At 40.1% G+C, this 22,356-nt stretch overlaps 4 protein-coding genes across 4 annotated transcripts; 2 read left to right on the plus strand and 2 right to left on the minus strand.

Moving 5' to 3' along the window:
- Nucleotides 1–5,715: 5,715 nt before the first annotated feature.
- Nucleotides 5,716–12,189, minus strand: LOC141426754 (mRNA (2'-O-methyladenosine-N(6)-)-methyltransferase-like). The gene is made up of 6 exons (XM_074085896.1): nt 10,904–12,189; nt 10,028–10,168; nt 7,842–8,018; nt 7,105–7,373; nt 6,350–6,560; nt 5,716–5,778 (listed from the first exon to the last, which is right to left on the minus strand). Exons 1-6 carry the CDS (start codon nt 11,831–11,833, stop codon nt 5,716–5,718), a joined length of 1,791 nt encoding a protein of 596 aa, XP_073941997.1. The 5' UTR covers nt 11,834–12,189.
- A 377-nt stretch (nt 12,190–12,566) lies between these two features.
- LOC141426244 (2-oxoglutarate and iron-dependent oxygenase JMJD4 homolog) lies at nt 12,567–14,217 on the plus strand. Its single transcript, XM_074085094.1, has 2 exons — nt 12,567–13,231; nt 13,560–14,217. The coding sequence occupies exons 1-2, from the start codon at nt 12,720–12,722 to the stop codon at nt 14,215–14,217; spliced, it is 1,170 nt and encodes a 389-aa protein (XP_073941195.1). The 5' UTR covers nt 12,567–12,719.
- Nucleotides 14,106–16,125, minus strand: LOC141426245 (alpha-methylacyl-CoA racemase-like). The gene is made up of 2 exons (XM_074085095.1): nt 15,670–16,125; nt 14,106–15,263 (listed from the first exon to the last, which is right to left on the minus strand). Exons 1-2 carry the CDS (start codon nt 15,775–15,777, stop codon nt 14,235–14,237), a joined length of 1,137 nt encoding a protein of 378 aa, XP_073941196.1. The 5' UTR covers nt 15,778–16,125; the 3' UTR covers nt 14,106–14,234.
- A 3,411-nt stretch (nt 16,126–19,536) lies between these two features.
- On the plus strand, nt 19,537–21,314 carry LOC141426246 (uncharacterized). The gene is made up of 2 exons (XM_074085096.1): nt 19,537–19,910; nt 20,065–21,314. The coding sequence occupies exons 1-2, from the start codon at nt 19,689–19,691 to the stop codon at nt 21,187–21,189; spliced, it is 1,347 nt and encodes a 448-aa protein (XP_073941197.1). The 5' UTR covers nt 19,537–19,688; the 3' UTR covers nt 21,190–21,314.
- Nucleotides 21,315–22,356: the final 1,042 nt, after the last annotated feature.

The following is a 22,356-nucleotide window of genomic DNA, read 5'->3' on the forward strand; positions in this document are numbered from 1 at the left end:
TTGGTAGCTAAGTAGATGCAATAAGCTTTAAGGGGGTGAGAGCCGAGGTATTTTTGAACATTTTAGCCATTTATGTCTTAGCCGTTTTTTTTTTAATTGTAAATTTAGAAATTTTAAGGAAAATACCCAGAATTTGATAGTCACGAGTCAATATTGCCCCAAAGATCGTTAATTTGTTAACAAAACTTTTTATTTCGGATAGTTTGATGTGTACCTATTATTAGACCAAATGAAATAATTTTTAAGTGTTTGTCTTGCCACAAAAACAAAATGAAGGCATTCGAATTACTAAAAAATGTCTTAGGTTGGAACAGTAATTTTTCTGTGCCATTAAAAATTTTTTTAAAAAAATCCTTGAATTATCAAACATTTTTCAAAACATGCCTGTTTATTGTTCTTTCTTTTCTTTTTACTCATTCACATAGCTTGCTAAATCTGAGATAAAAAGAAAAAAAAAAAAGGTCAAGTGCGAGTCGGACTCCTACATGAAGGGTTCCGTAAACAGTTCAGTAAGTTTTTCTTAAAATTCTTCTAATATATATTTTTTTGCTGACTGTACTTTATGCCCCTGGTTACCAAAGTACTCGTCAAGACGAATCAAACGAGTCCAAACATGCTGCGGTCGTGTCGTTTATCACAGAGTTCCTATGGTCACCTGCTAGCTTTATCATCAGATCAACTCCATGTTATAATAATATGGCATTGTCATCGGATTTATAAAAATGCGTGAAAATTTCAGCTCAATCGGTTAAAGATATCCACTTCAAATTTGAGTTGAAAGATTCCACCCGAGCAAACGTAGTTACATTACACTGCAAATAAATATAATGATTGTAATAAGTTTTTGTTCAAAATTTCATTTTTAATTCAAGCTTTTTTTGCCGAATGTACTTTATGTTGACTGTACTTGCATTGTCATCTAAACTACATATCTGTACCAAATTTCAAGTCGGCACTATTAACTATTGAGAAGTTCCCTCCTGCAGAGACGATCCTGGCAGGACCACCAAGATGTAACTACCAGATTATTGTATTGTCACCAAATTTACATAAGTATGCCAAATTTCAAGTCGATCGGACCACTGGAAGTGGGTCAAATTTAGCTTCCAAGATTTGACCCAAAGAAACAATAAATAAATAAACAAACAGGGCAAGCTAAAGAAAAGCTTCTAAAAATATCGCCGAAATGTAAACACTTGTGCAAGTATTTCGAATAAAAAACAATTTGAATTCTCATCCTCTTTGGTTCTGGCTGCTTGCTTCTGAAACCTTGCCCGCGTGGCTCAAAAAAAAGTATATACATTATTAATTTTGCACAAAATAGTACATTACTGTAGAGGCCGGGAAGTAGGGGGTTGCCGGCCAAGCAGATATAGAGGATAGGGATGCGAGGCCGGCAACCCCAGGTTGCGGTCGAGGCTTGTATAGTGCTTTTCTCAAACATTACATGAAATAAAATGAAAAAAAAAAACAAGAAATGAAGCTGGCGGGACGCTAGTCTGGTCGCCCTGTTGTGTACGCGCGTGTCGCGCTGGCTGCTGGCGGTGCTGCTGTGCGTGCCGCGGTGGTGCTGTGCGTGGGCCGCGTGCGTGTCGCAGAGCGCGCGTCGAAACAAAAGACGGTCGCATTGCCGGCCAGCGGCCTGCAAGGTTGTATGAAATCTCTTTGCAGGCCGCTAGAGTGACCGCGCGCACGCAGCTGAGCCACAGCGCCTGCAGCGCGATACTTCTCAGCCTATTATTTGTAACACGTCAATATTTCATGTCATGTTTGAGAAAACGAATAAACCACACATTCACACAATCACTGTATTATATTATCGAAGCTTTTATAAAACATCATTAATCGGTCGCCTTAGCAACGGCTAATAACGCCTAGCAACCAAAAAAAGCTAAAAAAACACGTTTCTTGTATGCCGACCCCCTTTAATTTGTAACTTTATTTTATTTTTAGTATTTGTTGTTATAGCGGCCACAGTAACCTGTGAAAATTTCAAATGTCTAACTTTTACGGCTTAAGAGACACCCCCCCTGACAGACGGACGGACCGACAAACAGACAGACAGCGGAGTCTCAGTAATAGGGTCCCGTTGGCACCCTTTGGGTACGGAACCCTAAAAACCAAACTCAGGGAGCACTCGCTAAGAAGAAATTCAAGGCTTAGTTTTTTTTTTCATGACAAAAATGACTGTTCCAACCTAAGACATTTTTAGTAATTTCGAATGCCTCCATATTGTTTTTGTGCCAAGAAAGACACTCAAAAATTATTTCATTTGGTCCAATACACATTGAACTATCCGAAATAAAAGATTTTGTTTACAAATTAACGCTCATTCGACTATCAAATACTGGGTATTTTCCTAAAATTTCTAAATTTTCAATTTTAAAAAATATATAAAATTTCGGCTAAGACATTTATGGCTAAAAATGTTCAAGAATACCTCGGCTATAACCCCCTTAAAGCTTTGCACGTAGCTACCAAACACCCTGTATAAGCGTCAGTGGGACGGCAAGATACAAAGTTCGAATTTTGTACTTCGTAGTTTAAGGCCAGTTTATTAAAAGAAAAGAACGCATTTTCTTTTAAAAATATAATGATGAACAATCAAAACAATATCTTTATCGAACTATACAACAGAGATGTGGCTCTTAAAATAATTAAAAAAAATGATAATCAAAATTATCCTTACAACTAAATAATATATTTATACACTCGTATATGATACAAAATGTATTATATGTACAAAACACATATACTTGTAACCTGTAGATCTACTTAATGTAGAATTAAAATGATTAATTATTTTCAGTTGAAGCCGTTCATCTCATAATTCATCTCTTAATTTGATACATTTAGTCGCATTTTGGTTTAATATGTTCTCAAGGCAGCCGTGGGTTTAGAAGTAGACTAGTTACAAGAGGCAGATCATCTGGCTAAGAAAACAAGGACAAAACAAAACTAGCTTCAGAGAAAAGACGACAGCAAACGACAGTTTCAAGTTTCGCACTCACGAGTTAGAAAAAGGTGGAGTTGACAATTAATCGTGTTTCCATTTCGTAGACGGAGTTACCTTACGATTACGAATTACAAATGAACTTATGTTTTCGGTATCCAAAACACTTTCAAATATGTAACAAAAAATGTGAGGAAACTGGTGAATGAAGAGATGTAATGTTATTATTATAGCTTCTCATCCATGTTGTCGTCCTTTATCCGACGAAATAGCATAGCCGTTCATTTTTATCGCCTGTCATCTGCATGAGTCATCTTTTTATAAACTAGGAGAACACATTTTTACAACCCTACACGAATCCACTCGCTACATTCGGACATCCACGATACGGGCTTCTAGTGGCGCGGGGCCGTGGACAGATCCGATAGATGAAATCGTAAAATCGTGAAGAGCTCAATGTCATGATCTTTAGTCTCTCTTCTGGATATGATAACGAGGGTTTCTATAACGGGCTAATCGACGCCAGTACCGTTAGATCCGTTTGACAATTTCGACATCGGTTAAATAGACTCAATTAGCCAATCGTAAACCGTAACGCCAAAATAACGGACCTAGCGATTCTGACGCATCTAGCGATATTTCGGGTCTCAGAAACCGTCATCGGGTCGGGGCGACGCGGAGCGTTAGCGTTTGTCAGGCGCGAGTGGCGGCTGGTGGGCGGTTGCGTCGACGGACGGCGCGGCGGGCGCGGGTGGCGCGGGCGCGGGTGCGGGCGCGGGCGCGGGCGCGGGCGGGCGGGCGGCGGCGGCGGCGGCGGCGAGCGCAGCTTGGCACGCGGCCGCCACGCGTCCAGCAGCGCCTCTACGCGCTCCTCCGTGGGCCCCCAGCGCGCGAACCCCGCCGCGTTCTGCAGCCACACCACCACTGTGCCACCGCCCCAACGGAAGTACACCTCGTTCCTGCGCGCACACAGTCACATATTGTTTACTTATTATAATTAAAACAAGTTATACTCGTCTCTCTCTAAGGAGACTGCTTCACATGTTTCGGACTCGAAGGTCTCAGAATTTGAACGAAAGCGGCTATTGTAGGCGAATACCACGCGAATATCGAGCCGAGCACATTTTACTTCATAACGGTAGTTATGTATTTATGTATGTTTGTAAACACAAATACATAAAAAACAATACAATCGACAATCGTTGAGATACATAACAAAAGCGAACTTATCTCTTTAGAAGATCTCTATCAATCAACCTTTGGTTATTTCTCGATAAGATTATAGTACTTTTCGGATAGGATGTGTATGGTGACACTTGCGTTTTTTCCATTCCACCACGCCATGAACGTTTCAGGACAATAATTTATAAAAAAAAATACTTGAATCCCGAAAGAACAAAAAAAAATCTCTATAGCTTAAAAGATGTCGTAATAATAAACAAAATCACTTAAAAATATATATATATGTTTTTAAACTAAAAAGATAAATTTTAATCTCGTCAACTTTCATCGCGTAAAACGGAACTCGATTTCAATAGAGCTTGACTTTGCTTATCGACCGAATCGATTCCACAATCTTGTCAAATCGTTTGACTCGTATCATCTGTCAATGAGGGCTATCGCGTATGAATTCGCCGCTAGAGGCGCTAGTGTAGCGTAAGGTCTCCGAAATGTCAAATCTCATAGTTTTTGGGTGAGCAAAGCGGGTTTATTTTATAATTAGAATAATTTTGTGAATATTTTGCATTACCTGAAATTAATTATGGCAATTATGCGATAAGGGCAATGAATGTCTGTTTTTGAGACAGTTTTGTCTTTCGAAAACTTTTGTCCTCCGTTTTTTCCGAACAAAACGGAACTACGCAAGACTGTGGTTGCTCGATATTTTTATGGTACGGTTTTAAGGTGTATTAAATAATATTCTAATCCAAACTAAACTTCGTTTTCACACCCGTAATAACACCTTGAAAGCCACACTTAAAAACCTCACGCAACAGTGGCGCCATCTAGTAAGAAAAAAAACGATAGCCCTCATTAGTACGAGAGCGAAGGTCCTTAAATGCGTCTTTGTATCGAGTGTTTCGTATTATTTAATGTTTTGAACTTTGTTATTCAATTTTGTTATTGCCAAATATAGTGCCAAAGAAGACCGCATGGTTTGTGAGATCAGGAAGACAAGCAAAAACACTTTCTACGCGGGAGAAGCTACAGGCAAAACTAGTTAAAAATATAAACTATCACTAATAAAATCGATTACACACCCTTAGCATATTTAATCGAGAATCGGTATAAATCGACTCGAATTTACATTGTCACAACCCTTTAATTGCTTAATGGCATGTGTCACTGTACCCATCCTATTCGAAAAGTACTACAAGGAATAGGACATTGTGTCTTAAGGGCGGTAAATAAGGAATTACGAACGAGAGTCTATTAGAATTAATTGATGAGTCGATTTTCGTAATTCTAGTACCGCCCGTGTAAAAGAAAAAATATATTTTTTCCAAATAGTGGCGATACCTTAGGCTGCGCTCTTGGCAGCGCCGCCCTCCCCCTCCCTCAGCATGTGCCTGAGCCGCGTATGCGTGTGGGCGCGCCATGCAGTATAGTTCGGGCAATGACTCATGCGACCGGCCTTGGGTTTCATGACAAGCACATTAAGGTCGAGGGTTTTATTTGGGGGGTTGCAACCAAGGTAGCCTGCATGTTACGACACTGTTTACGAGCAAGTGTGATGAAAACTATTTGAATTTAAAATCATCTCACTTTGGAAGTACGTGCTGAAATCCGTGGCGGTATTCATGTTCAAAGGCTGGAATCACCACCTGAAACGAGTTGTAAAACAATAAAAACATTGAAGAAAAATTTTAGAACAACAAAAATTAACCCACTGCAAAAAAGCCATGAAAATATTTTTCTACCAGCTCGAACTTCACTTGTGTCAGCAACAACTCTTAGTTTTTTAAAATTTATTAAAAATAAAGAAACTCTATAGCTAACCTCCAAGTAGTTGTTCCTTTTTTGTTCGCAACAAAGTCACAGTCGCGTGAATTTTAAGACCTTAGTTTTAGGCAGACGGCAGCGCGAACGTTGGTCAAAAATGATCACTCTTAATCCGAAGGGCTATATCTACCACTGCAGGTTTCCTTCCACACTTCCTGCCATGTAAAGTACTATGTGTTAAGTTGTGGAATCAACTTCAGTCAGCAGTGTTTCGAGACAACCTGACATCGGGGCTTTCAAGAAAAGGGCTTATACTTTCATTAAAGAGCGGCGACAGACCAAATGTTGTTGGTACATGGTGCATGCTTGTTTACCCTCCCTCTCATAAGAAAGAAAAAAAGCGATATTAATTAAACATGTAGTAGGGTGCGGGCTGCGGGCTGTGGTACGTACCTGCTTGCGCTTGAAGTGGCTGGCCTGCAGCTTGTGCAGCGCGCCGGCGTGGCGCTCGGGCCACTCGGGCAGCACCACCACGAAGCTGAGCGGCTCGGCCGACTCCTGCAGCAGCCGCTCCATGTGCCGCAGCGCCGCCTCCAGCAGCTCCTCGCAGTACGGCGGGTGCGCCACCAGCGACCCCGACACCGGCCGCAGCTCCAGGAACGGCCTGCAATTGGAATTGACATTGTCACTCCAGGGACGTCCACCGTTGAGCACGGGATCATCGATACAACATGCATTTAAATGGATGACACCTCTCACCTGTCTTTTGTGTAACAACACCACGTCTTAAATAATTCATTGAATGAGGCGTTACTTTGCGGAGGTCCATATCAATGTACTAAAACCCACACTGTAAGAACACACACAAATCACACAAACCTATCTATCACCACCACCACACTACACTGACGCGTTTCGAACTCAACCAGAGCTCATCTTCAGAGTAACACAACCATACAACATGCATGGTTGTGTTACTCTGAATGAGGAGGTGGTGGTGGTGGTGGTGATAGATGGGTTTGTGTGATTTGTGTGTGTTCTTACAGTGTGGAGGTGGAGGAACTGCATGAACACGCATATTTTGCATAAGCTTAGCTATCGTAAGGTCGCGGGTGAGCAAGGAAATTCTTTTAGTTCACCACGTCTTAACTTTGATTATTCGACAAAAATAAGAAAAAAAAACTACGAAAAAAAAAATGTTTACTGACCCCCGAGATCCAAAATACGAGTCCGTATCGGCAAAGGCGGAGCAGTACTGTCGGAAGTAGCAGTCGAGCGGGCTGGCGAAGCACTCGAAGGTGACTCCGAAGCAGCGCTGCAGGCACTCGAGCACGGGCACGGGCAGCGCCATCTGCGCCAGCGCCGCCTCGCCGCCCGCCCCCACCCACGCCGCGTACCGCCGCAGCACGCACCACACGCGCGACAGGAACTGCTCGAACTTCTTGTCGTCGAAGCAGCTGTAGCGGTATAGACATTCCTGCGAACACCCCGCGACAAACATCTTGAACGCTCGCTCTATCCCAGCTAGCGCTGGGCATTCCTGTGAAACTGTTTAACAGTGCCCGATTGTATAACAAAGTACGAGTAAATAGTATTAGCGATTTTGTACTGAAATCCACTAATATTATCAGCTTGTATTTTATTATGCAATTGAGCCCAGATAGCATATCGATACCGCACTCCTAGATCAAGTCATCCAGTAACCAGTCAAGAGTATTATCAACTCAAAATAATACCCCACCTAGCTTGATTTAGACTCAATTAGAATGGTGGATTATTTTGATCTAAGAGTGCGATATGTGCATGATGGGAAAAGTATAAATTGTAGGTAGGTCAAAATCAGATAGAACCTCTAGGGGCAGTTGCTCCTCCCTGATCCCTTCGGTGTCGCCCTTGAAATGCTTAGCTATTAAACTGAGTAAATGATTGAGCAGTTGTAAGGTACCAGTTTCTGGAGATAGGCGGCGTTGATGACTTGCGTCTCGCCGAGATAGCGCAGCAGCGCCTGGTCGCGGTCGAGGAAGTGGTCGACGAGCGGCGCGCGCGGCGCCGGCAGCGCGCACTGCACCGGGTAGCACCACACCTTGCGCAGAGCCGCCTGCTGCAGCGGCGCCGCCAGCTCCTGGAGACATGTGACCATGTACCCGGCCCAATGGACCAAAGCCCGACAACTCATCACCTTCAGGTGATTTGTACGTCAATTAGGTTGTGTTTCCACCAGAGAGGATGCGTTCTGAGGAATGTGTTTTTGTCATGAATCAATTCTACTGGAGCTGCTGCGCTGAGGGAGGATAGGTTAAGCGTTTTATTGGTTCATTCATGACAAACACATTCCTCGCAATGCAACCTCCCTCATACATCAGAGTACATCTCTGGTGGAAACGCAGCCTAAAAAGAGCAATAAACTTAAAAAAAGAACTTATTGTTCGTGATTGTTGTCACCTGTTTGCCTTAGTCTTAGGCGAAGATTTTACTTTATGCACTAGACGTCTAGTGACTAGAGTACAACAAGGCATTTTATGCAGCTTAAATACATCTTACTAATATTATAAATGCTGAAAACCTCTGAATCGATTGGGGTGAAATTTGGTATGGAGATAGTTTGAAACCCAAGGAAGAACATAGGGTAGTTTAAATATAGGAAAATTTGAATTTACGCGCGATCGGGATAGACGAATTTTTCGCAGAGTTGCGGGCAAGGCAACAGATAATCCATCATACTCATAAATACGAACTTAATGATCATGAGAAGTAAAATATTGTTTTGCTCCTTTGTAATAATACAATCTTCTATTTCTCAATAGCAATAAAAAAAATATTTGCTAAAATCCTACACGGATAAATATGTATAGCTAATATTTATATACTTAAGAGGCTATAAAATATTATTCAATCTCTGACACACACATCAATCCAACGTCTTGGTAGCTATCATAAGAACTAGTTACATATGAAAGAAAAAATACAACCGAATTGATAACCTCCTTCTTTTTTGAAGTCGGTTAAAAATGTAAATTAAGTTAAACTCTAAACATAGGTAGTATATAGTAGTTGTATCTTAGATATATTTTGTTACGGGATCTAGACCGTAATTACCTCTACCCCGTTACCCTACCGTGACCATGATGCAGATAACAGCATCAAAATTAGGGAGCTGATTAATGGTGAAAATAACCTGTGAATAATTCAAAATTATTGTCATTATATTAGGGTATTTGTAAATTCTTGAATTTGTCATCTCCATTATACTAGCTAACCTGGCAAAAATTGTTCTACCATAAAAAATATCATAATAATAATAGCAGCCAATGTTGTTTTTCTGTTAATGATAATAATGCATTGTCAAGCTTTATCATAGACAAAATAGAAAAAGTTTCTGTTAAAAAAATCATTTTTAATACAAGTTTTTATTTGCTGACAGTACTTTTTGTTGACTGTACTTGCATTGTCATCTAAACTACATATCTGTACCAAATTTTAATTATTAACCATTGCGGAGTTCCCTCCTGCGGAGATGATCCTGGCAGGACCACCAAGATGTCACTACCAGATTATTGTATTGTCACCAGATTTACATAAGTATACCAAATATCAAGTCGATCCGACTACTGGAAGTGACCCACTTTAGCTTCCAAGATTTGACCCAAACAAACAGGGCAAGCTAAAGAAACACTTGTAATAAATAGTCAAATACTGTCCTACCAATATTATAAATGTGAAAGTTTGTGTGTGTGTGTGTGTGTGTGTGTGTGTGTGTGTGTGTGCGTGCGTGCGTGCGTGCGTGCGTGCGTGCGTGCGTGCGTGCGTGCGTGCGTGCGTGCGTGCGTGCGTGCGTGCGTGCGTGCGTGCGTGCGTGCGTGCGTGCGTGCGTGCGTGCGTTGCGTGCGTTGCGTGCGTGCGTGCGTGCGTGCGTGCGTGCGTGCGTGGATCGGGATGCATCTCCAAATCTAATCTGCTGGCTTAAATTTGGCATGGTTGTTGGTATTGCATGTCAATAAAGACCACAATGTAATTTTTGAAAATTCATACAGGAATTCAGTAAAATCCTGGAATTTCAATTACAATACTAGATCTTATGATTTACGCGTGCGAAGCCAGAGGGTAAACACTAGTATAATCATAATTGCTTACCTGTATTCCATTTTCTTTTAGCAGGGCACTGTGTTTCTCCCGTATCTTGCGAGCATACTCGGCTGAGAGGTGGTAGATCTTAAGGCAAATACCTTCTACTGATGCCTTCACTGTTTCAGCCAAATGAGGTTGGCATTGCCTCTGAAAAAGTTATTGACAAAAATAAAAATAAAGGGCCTGTTTCACCACTCTTTTATTAATTATATGTGACAGATAAATTATACTGTCTCTGTTTATTCGGACAAAAGAAACGGAGACAGCATGACAGATATCTGTCACAAACTTTTTCAGTGAGTGTTGAAACAGGCCCTAAGTCTCAATTCAGTCATTAAACCTTGTTTAGGATTGACAATTCCATACATTTAGAAACTACTGAGATTCAATTTTTCCAGCAAGTGGCCACTTATGTATTATGTGTATTTTTATACACACATAACTATTCTGCCCTCCTAAGCCAAAAGAAAAGCCTTTTTTTTTTTAGATAGGGCCTTTCGGCTTAGGAGTGCAGTATTGGGAAATTAAGAAATCATTAAAGAAATTTCAGACATACCAATTTTGATGTACCTGAAAAAATCTCTCTCTTGATGCAGTAAATAACATGTTTATTATATTTTATATTAAAATACTAAAAAATTTAATTGAAATCAACTAATATTATAAATGTGAAAGTTTTGGTATTTGTTACTCCACCATACAAAAACGGCTCAACAGATTTGGTAATTTGGCATCTGCTTTAACTTAAAACTCTGAAACATTGAATTATTTTTATCCTGGAGTTTTGCACAGTTTCCACAGGATAGCGGCAAGTGAATTCTGTGCAGACGAAGTTGCTGGTATAAGCTAATAAAAAACAAAGTAAAAGGAAGAGAAACTCACTCTTAAATGAGCCAGTCTGTCTTGGAAGTCATCATAGGTGGCTCCAACAGTTCGTCGCAGCCATTGGAATGTATCCTCTGCATTCCATTTAACAACTTTACGACTTTCTGGAGATGCATTCCTGGACTCAATCATTTTCTTAGCAGCTTCAGCATATCGAGACAACTGTTTCCTAGCATCTCCAGTGAATTTTGGATGAGTTAATTTAATAGGAATATCATTCATGATTTCTTCATACATGGAGCGTGATATTTCAGGGAAGCAGTGACTGGGTAAAAGTGGATCAGAACCTCCCTGGTCATTTACTTTACGTTCCATGAGCCAGCGATTAAAAGAGTCTTTAGGAGCATCAATACCCTCCCTGGTGTGACACAATTCCTGATAACATTGTCGTAGTTTATTTGCAAGTGTAAATCTGAAACCTTCTATTTCAGGATGTGGATGTGGACAGATAGTTGGAGGCCGTTCATATATAACAACATTAGTTGGTACTTCTATATCCCAAGGACCAGCCAGGACAAACTTTTTAGGAGGAGGGCCATTATCTTCGGAAGGACGACGCTTACTAGCACTCGGAGTCATGTTACCAGCATTAGGAGGGCCAGTATGACAAATTCCAAGGGGATCTGTAATAGGATCGAAATCCCGTTTAACTGCTGGTAGTTCCCACATTGATTCGCCCGAAAGTTTGTTCCAAAAATATGGCCTATTTTCCCGCTTAGACCAGTACTTGCGCCAGCCCTGTTGAATGAGATCGGGGTGCAGGTCGGCTGCGAGGTGCGGCGCCAGCGGCGCGGGCACCCCGGGCGTTTGCGGAGTCTCGCTACTGCCGCCCGGAGATGACTGCGTCTCAGGCGACGAGTCATTGCGCGGTGTTGTATTCTCCCAACCCGAAGACCCGGCAACAACTTTGTCACGAACATCATTCATGATGCTTACTCAAGTTTGACACCAAAATTTAATAAATTATTGGAAAATGAAGTCTTTTTCTGTCCAAATTTTACAATTATCTTACTCTAATAAGTTTCTAGTAAGCACATTTTTCATCAGGAATCATTAATTGTTTTGTTAGCGCCAAGAATTGTTATCTTGCAAACTTCAGCAATCTCAAAGAAATACATCATAATTTATACACGAAAATTGACAAAACAAAATAAAACTTTAAAAAACAGTAATAAGAACTTCGAAATGTATCAGAAAGTATTGTATCGTAAATGTACGATAAGCAAGGCAGCAAAGCCCCCAAGCTAGCACCGCCATCACAAATATGATATGACACGCCACAGACAGCGCAAAAGAATAGAGTACTAACGAATGAATGATTATCAATCAAGTAGGTGGGTATGAATATGGAATATAAAATTTATATTTTTTTTATTCAAAAGATAATTACGATTCCAAACAACGAACGTTAACATTAAAATTATTAAATGATTGATTATAGCATGATTATAAAATGTAAAGCATTTTACTGTTACTCTAACGGCGTTAAAAAAAAAAAAAGTTTCCCGCCTCATGTACATGTACACTGCAGGGCTACTACAAAATTCGAACTCGAAGATCGTGTCGCGCGTTCCCTCTGACACTTATACTATTTAATACGAGAGCGAGAGGGACCGCACGACACGAACTTCGAGTTTCTAGTTTCGTAGTAGCCCTGCTGGCCCTATGTATGCTCAGCTCACACTTGGCTCACACACTATCAAACTGTCAAGTCAACCGAGTAAAAAAATTGAATCTGGAAATATTTTTGTAATTTTGCGTGGGATTTCATTCAATTTATTTTTAAATCACAGGTTGGGACGTTTTGAATATAATGGCAAGCGATTTAAGAGAAATAGAAATTAATGACTGTCTCAGTAGTACTTCAATTTACGATTATGCTGATTGCGATATTCAAATTGTAAAAGACATTGAATACGAAAAGTTTTATGAAGATTTTCTGTATAAGAACTTGCCATGTGTTATAAGAAACACAAGTTCACATTGGGAATGCTCCACTAAATGGATGAAAAGTGATTCAATTGACTGCGACTACTTTATGAATAATTTTAGCCAGCTGGAGGCTCCTGTCGCGGATTGCGACAAGATCGTCTACAATGCACAAACAAAACAAATTTTAACTGTTATTGACTTTATGAAATATTTAGAATCTGAGGAGAGGGATACTCTTCTTTATTTGAAGGATTGGCATTTAAAGAAACTTCGTCCGAATGACAATTTCTATGAGGTGCCATCCATCTTTGGCTCAGATTGGTTGAATGAATATGCCCAAGACCATAACGAAGACGACTTTATGTTTGTTTACATAGGACCCAAAGATTCGTGGTATGTATTTCTCCTGAGAAAGTTGGTACATTCCAAATTGTGCATGCACTATACTTGGTTTGGATAGGTATTTAACTAAAGGTAAACAAAACAACATCAATTGGTGTCTTAAATATTGAAATTCCCCCATTGAACTCTGATTTTATTAGAACATTTACATTTCTGTATTGGAATACACTAATCTAGTTGTATCAAAATGATAGATAAGTACAATGTTTTTAATCCTTGAATGTACCAAATCTGGCAGCTGAAGTTTGTTTACATTTAGTTAAATACCTATCCAAACCAAGTATATAGGCAAAAAAGTAATTTGTTCCTTTTTTTACAGGACACCATTACATGTAGATGTGTACAATTCCTTCAGCTGGTCAGTAAATGTAATAGGAAGAAAAAAATGGACTTTATTTCCTCCTGGAGAGGAAGAGAAATTTAAGGATCCATTGGGAAATTTACCACTTTTATTTGAATATGATAAATATAAGAATGTTAGATATTTTGAAATCATACAAGAAAAAGGTGATGCTATATTTGTGCCTTCAGGCTGGCATCATCAAGTAACCAATGAGCTTGACACCATTTCTATAAACCACAACTGGGTAAATGCTTGCAATATAGAAGAAGTTTGGAAAGCTTTAGAAAAATCTTTAAAAAGTGTTGAACATGAGATTGAGGAATTCAAGGACACTCCAGAGTTTGTGGACCAATGTCAATTGATTCTGAAGTCTATGTTTGGTATGGACTTTGAACATTGCATTAATTTTATATTGTACATAGCTAAAAAGAGACTTGGTCAATTATATGGAGAAAATCCAATTTTATTTAATAAGTACACATTAGGTAAAAATCACGTTTTGTTTGATTTAAAAAAGTTACAAAAAGTCATTGATTTATTTGATAACCATCCCTTGATTGTAAATAATTGTTTAAAAATAAATTATAGATATGATTATTTTAACATTAAAGAATTAATAACAAAGCTAGTGTAATAAAGTTCTAAATCTAATTAAAGTCTTGATTTCTCCAATGCATAAACATAACCTTTCTGTATTAAATGTTCAATCTCATTTTTGTCATACCCCAGCTCTTTTAAAATTTCTACTGTGTGTTGTCCAAACTGCGGCATAGGCTGACGCCCAGTAGATACTCCAGGGGTGGCTGACAGCCTGGGAGCTGGCTCTGGCACTATACCATTCTCACAGTCCCTGTAAAATGTCTTTCTAGATGCATGCAATTCATGCTCATCAACTTTGTCCATTTCAACAACAGGTGTCACACAAGCATCTGCATTGTCAAACACCTGACACCACTCTTCCTGTGTTTTAGTAAGGAATATGTTTTGCAAAATGTTTTTGCTGTGTTCCTTATTACCAACTTGTGGACAGTCATCTTCAGACAATTGTAGAGCAATTAGAAAATTGTTATAAAATTGAGGTTCTAATGCACCAACTGCCATGAATTTACCATCCTTAGTTTCATAAGTTGCGTAACTTGGTAAACCGCCATCTAAGGCATTTGTCCCTGGTTCTCCTGACCACACTGGCAGCTTTCTACTTTTGTATAACCATGTTGCTAAATAAGCTGCTCCTTCTGTCATACTAGCATCCACTATTTGCCCTTTGCCAGACTTAGTTCTCTCATAGAGCGCAAGCAGGATTCCAAGAGCACACATAAAACTTCCTCCTGCAAAATCAGCTATTAAATTAACAGGTGGAGATGGTGGTGCCCCTTGATTACTTAATGCAGAGAGAATACCAGACATAGCAACATAATTTATGTCATGCCCAGCTTTACTTTTATAGAATCCAGTTTGTCCATAACCTGAAAGTCTTGCATATATTAAACCAGAATTTTCTCTTAGGAGTATTTCTGGCCCTAGCCCTAATTTTTCCATCACCCCAGGTCTAAATGTGTCCAAAAGGATGTCTGACGATGAACATAGTTTTCTTATTATATAAACTCCTTCCTTAGACTTTAAATCCACTGAGAGCATTCTTTTGCCATTGGACATGACATCAAACGGGGACTGTAGTATCTGAAATTTATAAAAAATCAATCAAATCTGTAGGTGCAACTTAATAACTCCCCACAAAAAGCACAACAAAACCTTATTACAGTAATTGATCCTTATTTAGTTACGATATTTGCAGATTTATATTTACAAAAATAATTTAAATAAATAAAAATACCTCAAACAGACCTCAAAACATTAAAATTTTACAAATGACCCAGTCAAAAAGGTGATAATATCAATGTTATTAGTCTAAATGAATGGTTATGAATGGGAGAATAAACAATTTGGAAAAATGTAGTTATAAAATGATAATTATAAGTGCAAATTAAATAATTGGAAACCAAAAAAGTATTTAATAAATTTAATTTGGTTCAATAATTAAGTGAGGACTTGAACTATATTTAGAAAACGGTATTTTTGCTCTTACCTTTTGAACCACTGTTACTGAAGCTCCAAAGTCTGCTAGTATTGTACCACACAGGGGGCCAGGAGCAAGCCCTAACATTTCTACAACTTTAATTCCTTTAAGAGCCATTTGGCTTGCAATGAATTGGAAATCGTAACTGATTTAATTATCAAACTTAATTAACAATTCGGCACCCGTTGCTTGAAATAAACTAAAGTGAAAATTAACAACCACAAGTTTAACTAAAAGCACTGAAATTGCTTACGTTGATGTGTTTTTCATTGTGACGTGACTTGACTAAGTAAATAATCAATCATCGTTTTATCACTCTCTCTCGTTCCACACGGGCAATAAATGAATTTATGCTTTTGGAGCAAAGTTCATGTAAAGTCTTTGTCATTGTCATACACTATACACCTATCATTATAATGATAAAGGGTGACCTTACATGCGACCGCTTGTCGCTCGTTTCCAGTGTCAAATCTGGTCACGTAACAAATAGCGCTAAAGCTGAAAGTGTTGAGCTTTACCGCTGGAAATAAAAAACCTCTTCAATTTCGGCAAAAACAGTTTTTTTTTTTTTCATTCCAATTTCCTTTATTTGTACCACTGCCACGACTGCTACTAAATGAGATTAAGGAATCAGCTTCCAAGACCAAGATCATTCCTGCAAGAAGCCATCTTGTTGCCGCTACTTTTTTGAGTCGCGGGAAATTCAAAATCACATTCAAAATGGGGTCACGTGACCAGATTTAACGCTGCAATCGAGCGACGAGCATGTGACCGCGCCTTTATAGTCCTCAACACAATATATGACTACTGTATTCTAAAGCTAGCTCCACACTACCTACTCGCGTAATGTAACGTGAGGTCTCCGAAACGTCAAATCTCATAGTTTTTGGGTGAGCTACGAGGGTTTATTTATAATTAGAATAATTTTGTGAATATTTCGCAATATCTGAAATTAATTATGGCAAATATGCGCTCCAGGGCAATGAATATCTGTGTTTTGAGACAGTTTTGTCTTTCGGAAACCTTTGCCTCCCATTTTTCCGAACAAAACGGGGACTATGCAACACTGTGGCTTGCTCGATATTTTTATGGTACGGTTTTAAGGTGTATTAAATATAATTTTAATCTAAACTTTGTTTTCACGCCCGTAATAACAGACTTTGAAAGCCATACTTAAAAACCTCACGCAACAGTGCGCCATCTAGTGAGACAAAAAAAGAAAGCCCTCATTGAACGAGGTTAGGCGGATACGATTGTCATCTTCGTCCAACTCGGTCGGTACTTTGGTCACCCTGGGTCAACTTTCCCGAGCAGTTTGTTGAGAACTTCGAGAGTTGTGGAGCTAGGGACAAGTAACTATTTTAACATTAAGGGGCTGTTTCACCATCCATGGATTAGTCTTAACTGACGGTTAAATGTGATGCCGTCTCCGTCTATTCGAACAAAACAAATAGAGACGGCATCTCATTTAACCGTCAGTTAAGACTAATCAATGTATGGTGAAACAGCCCCTAAATGTACAGGTCAGCAGGGCTACTACGAAACTCGCAAATCGAAGTTCGTATCGCACCGTCTCTTTCATTCGCGTAATAAATGACATAAGCGTCAGCGGAATGGCAACATACGAAGTTCGAGTTTTGCACTTCGTGATATAGGGCCAGGGGAGAAGGAAATTTACTTTATTTTAACAGTTGAAGAATTCAGCTACGCCATCTATAAGTTGTGTTGTGACAATAAACGCTACGTACCAACGACTTACTTGAAAAAAAATATATTTATATATAATTAAAACTGAAACTAAAACTTTAATTAAAAAAGAGAGGTGGGCCTCTTGGCGTGGTGCCCATCACGCAGGCAACATTCCCGCGTTGAACTGCGATTGAGATTCTTTGCGCGAGAAAGCTGCCGGCGCGAGGGTTGCCTGTTGCCTCCCTTAACCTATTGCTGAGCTCCCTGTGTAGCTCCAGCGCACCCTTACCTCAAGGACCTAGAGTCTCGACGCTGAAAGCAAAGAAATGATATTGGGCGCCGAGACAGCTATATTTTGTGACCTTGAGGCGTTCCCGGGCGTCTGCCGCCGCCCCCGCACATTTGGTAGTTGCTGGTAGGTGGGATGCCCCCAGGATATCTGTACAGGTAGCGTCCCAGTCCCACACCAGCGCACGGCCAGTCTTCCAGGGTATCAACGACATTCCGAGGACCACCTCTCTTTTTTAATTAAAGTTTTAGTTATTTTAATTTAATAGTAGTTTTAGTCCTATAGATATTTTGTATTTTTTTAATATTTTCTTAATAAATATGATGTTTGATTAAAACTGAGAATTAAAATATTTTTAAGGATTTCTTTTTTAAAAAATATCGTATTACAGGCTTGTCAAAGGAAATGAAATCAAATTAAACTCGTCATCAAAAAAAAACCGATTACTGCACTAATCAAAGTTATTAAGCAGGCCGCTCACTTGATAGAAAGTAATAACCGCCACTCATGGATATCCATAATATAAGCAAGTTCCTACCATTAAACTGTTAATAATACAGTGGCTTTCTTCGTCGGCGGCGTCGTCGGGCGTCTTTTATAAAGAACTACTTTAATGGACACCGAAGTTAAGTTTTAAACTGACATCATGTAAATAAACTTAGCGTAAATTGCCGGGCATACTTCATACAGAATTAAACAATTGCTTTTAATAATTTAAAACGACTGAAGATAAAGGGGCTTTACATCAAATTCTTTATATGTAAAGTACATTCGGCTTTTAAGTTGGCATACAATTTTTTTCATTTGGATTCAGGAGGTTAATTAGGTACTGTTATTTGCACGATCTCCATTTATGTTCACTAAATACGTTCAGTCGAGTATCAGCATATTAAATACTGGGTTTCTCCTTTAAAATATTTGAAATAATATACAAAATAATATATTTCAAATATGATAGGTATTAATATTTCCAATACAAGTACTGAGGGGTGAGGGTGGGTGACACTATTTACTGGCACGGATAATACCGGCATGGAAATACCGACCCGATATTTTGTGTAAACGCCCATACAAAGGGGCCGTACCACAAAAGTTACAAGTGCTACAATTCGACAAAATTGACAAGTTTATCATAATAAAATGTTACAATTTTGTCGAATTGTAGCACTTGTAACTTTTGTGGTATAGGGGGCTGGTGTCAAACTGAGAGTTTCTATGGGCGTGAACACGAAATATCATGTCGGTATTCTGAATGTCGGTATAGTACGGCCGGTAAATAGTGTCACCCCTGAGGGTTTCTTGACATGTGAAATATCGCTAGATGGCGTTAGTATCGCGTTTTAAGATTTATAACTAATCACAAAACGTGACATGAATGAGCACGAGATGAGCACACGTCCAAAATAACATGATTCAAATGACAGATGCCAAACTGACGGAACTAGAGTCCCTCCTACTGAGTGCTTGAAGTGGTAATTTAATAGCATTATTTGTTGGTTTAAACGTTACGCAGTTACGCTATCGAACTGAGTCTTATTTGAATTTTAAAATATAATTTATTCAACACCTTGCAATGTCACTTTCCAACTGATGAACAATCTTCTCTTGCAAATTAATGATAAGTTCTTTTATTTTACCGCTTTTATTTTTACTGATAACCGTCACCTCTGCGAAGTTGGTAGACTTGCTTACTTTTGTGGGCTGCTTTACTTCCTATCATGAATCATGATTCTATCTATGCTATGGTATTTTACTTTTTTTATATTGTCTGTCTGAGGGCCTACTCCGAAATTCAAACATCGTAGTTCGTATCATACCATCCCTCTCATTCTCGTATTAAATAGTATAAGCGTCAGAGAAACGGAACGACACGAACTTCGATTTTCGAATTTTATAGTAGCCCCGCTGTTACATTGTACGCACGGCGAACGAAGCGAAGCGGATTTTACTTGTTGTGTTGTAGTGTGTTCATGTTGCATTTATAGCATTGTTGAAATATTTGTGAGATATAATTAGTTACACGAATTAAAAAGCTCTTGAAACCAATAAGATGTCGGTAGCCTTTGCACCACGAGGCAACCGCCCTCCGTTAAGTCCAGCACAAATACAAAAGATGTTGGACGAGAATGCTCATCTTATACAAACTATACAAGAGTATCAAGCAAAAGGACAGCTAATGGAATGCCATCAATACCAGCAAGTTTTACACCGGAATCTTGTATATTTGGCATCCGTAGCTGACGCAAATCAAAATATTCAGACCCTTTTACCGGTGAGTTGCCATAATAGTTTTTTTTTAATGTATCTTGTATTGTCTATTTCAGACGAATAGTGAGGGAGAATAGCTTGAAACATATATCTGATTTGTACAATAGCAGATAATGTGTGTACAGTTTAAAATTATCAACATTGTTTAAAAATTTCAGCCTCCTCACCAGTTAGCAGCGGGTAATGTACCACAAGGCCCTTTAAACCCTCCCTCAAGTGGAGCAGAGTCGCCAGGACCGTCCCAACAACCATACAGGCCACCATCTGGTGTATCTTCAACTCCAACCAGGCCTACTCAATCTTATGGTCAAAGGCCATACCCTCAGAATCAGTACCAAGGTCAATATCAAGGTGCACCTGGTGGGTACGGGCCACCTCAGGGAGGTTATGGGCCTCCAAATCAGGGTTACGGCCCTCCTAACCCTTCCCAACAACCTCAGGGTTATCCTCCAAATTCCAATTATGGTCCACCTATCACAACAACTCCAAGTAACTATCCCCCCTCTACTCACCCAGGAGGTGGATACCCACCATCCACAGTCCAGCAACCATATGCACCACCTCCAGGCAGCCCTGCTTCTGCTGGATCTCCATATCCTGTGCGTAGCCCTGCTCAACCAGGGTACACTGGCAACTCTGCCTACCCACCTCCACAGTCAGGACCTAACTACCCTAATGTTGGAGTAAGCACATATAACTCTACTGGTTCTCAGCCACAACCATATCAGTCTCAACCTTTCCCTAACACTACTCCCACTTCTGCTTATAGCTCCACTCCTACCTCTCAGCCAAACCGATCACCTCAACCACCTCCTAGTGGTTATACTCCACAAAACCCACCGAGCTCAGGTTATGGGTCGCCTTCAGCTCAGTCACCCACCTATAACTCTAGTTCTCATGGGAACAATGTCCCTCCAGCCACTGTTGCTTCTGGAGCCCCTCCAGCTGGTGGTCCCCCTGGTCAGCAGTATCCTCCTGGTCAGCCATCTCCATACCCTCCAGCAGCTCAGCCTCCATACTCAAACCCTTCGTCGCAACCTGGCAGCCCAGCGCCATCTGTGTCTACGGCGCCGCCTACTCAGGGGTCATACGCGCAGAACCCTCAGAACTACCCTCCGTCAGGAGGCGCATATCCGCCTCATGCATACCAGCAAGGGTATCCGCCTGCACAATACCCCCCATCACCATACCCGTATGCGCGCGCCCCAGCTCCTGGCGCTCCTCCACCGGGTGCGCCGCAGCCATATCCTGGTTATGGTTTCCAACCGCCCACTCAACAGTAGGTAATCAAAATATTATGTTTTTGAAAACGTTTTTTTAGGTTTAAGTATGTATGGTTAAATGATGAAATTCATTAAGATAAATGTGATTGAATGAAATCTTAAAATTTAATAAATAATTTTTTATACATACTGGTTTTACTGCACACCTACTTACACTTGGAAAGTTCAATTAGGCCCTCGCCCACAGCGACTGTCGCGTGTCCGCATCGATACCACAAAACAGAGATAGGTACAGAGGAGAGGGTCTACCTACTCCGAAGTTCGTATTGTACCGTCCCTCTCGCTCTCGTATTATAAATAGTGTAAGTGTCAGAGACCGAACAACGCGAACTTCGATTTTCGAGAATTAATGTATTCGCGTCGGTATGGCGGGCTGTAAGCCACACCGGAGAAGTAATGGCATTACGCTACCGCCTACAACTTTTTTATCGACTGTTGTAAAATACAATCAATTTTGTGGAAGCAATCGTTCGACACTCGTTATTTATCCGACACGTTCGATTAACGCCCATACGATTGGGCCGCCGGTACCAGCGCTATGACCATTATTTTCTTTTTTGTCATTCCGTAATTAGACCCTTGCAGAACCGCCATACTGGTACAAATCATCTAATATTTTGTGTCATCATCTCCCGGTCTACGATACGAGCGCCCACATACATACATAGCATCGCTTCTGTATATAGCGTGTTGCAAATTCGACTAACGCGCGTTTCGTAAACGCACAGCATCGCAACAAAAAGTCGCCGTGGGCGAGGGCCCTTACCGGAGAGGGCGAGCTGCCAGATGGGCCGCTCAGCAAGTGGTGGTTTAACTTGGCAACATTGTGTGGCGTTTGTTTCAGAGTAGGCCATTTCCACTTGTTAAAAAAGGCTAAAAATATTTTAAATGCGTCAACTTCTAATTACTGGGGGCCTCAGCACATCAAAGGACTCATTCAGCTTTGCCGCCTCGGGCTCCAAACGAGCGTAGTCCGGCATTGATCCCAGTACCTAATTGTATCAAAATGTGGGTTGAATACTTGTTGTTTCTGGGAGACTACTTACGAACTTCGTAAATAAGGCTTGAATCCAAAATAGAATTCTAGTTTCAGGAAATGTTTCAGCTGCACTCAGATTTATTAATTGAAGAATTTACGACGGTAACTAAACTAAGTTCCAAAACAGA

Source organism: Choristoneura fumiferana, chromosome 3 (genome assembly GCF_025370935.1).
Source record: "Choristoneura fumiferana chromosome 3, NRCan_CFum_1, whole genome shotgun sequence".
Lineage (NCBI taxonomy): Eukaryota > Metazoa > Arthropoda > Insecta > Lepidoptera > Tortricidae > Choristoneura > Choristoneura fumiferana.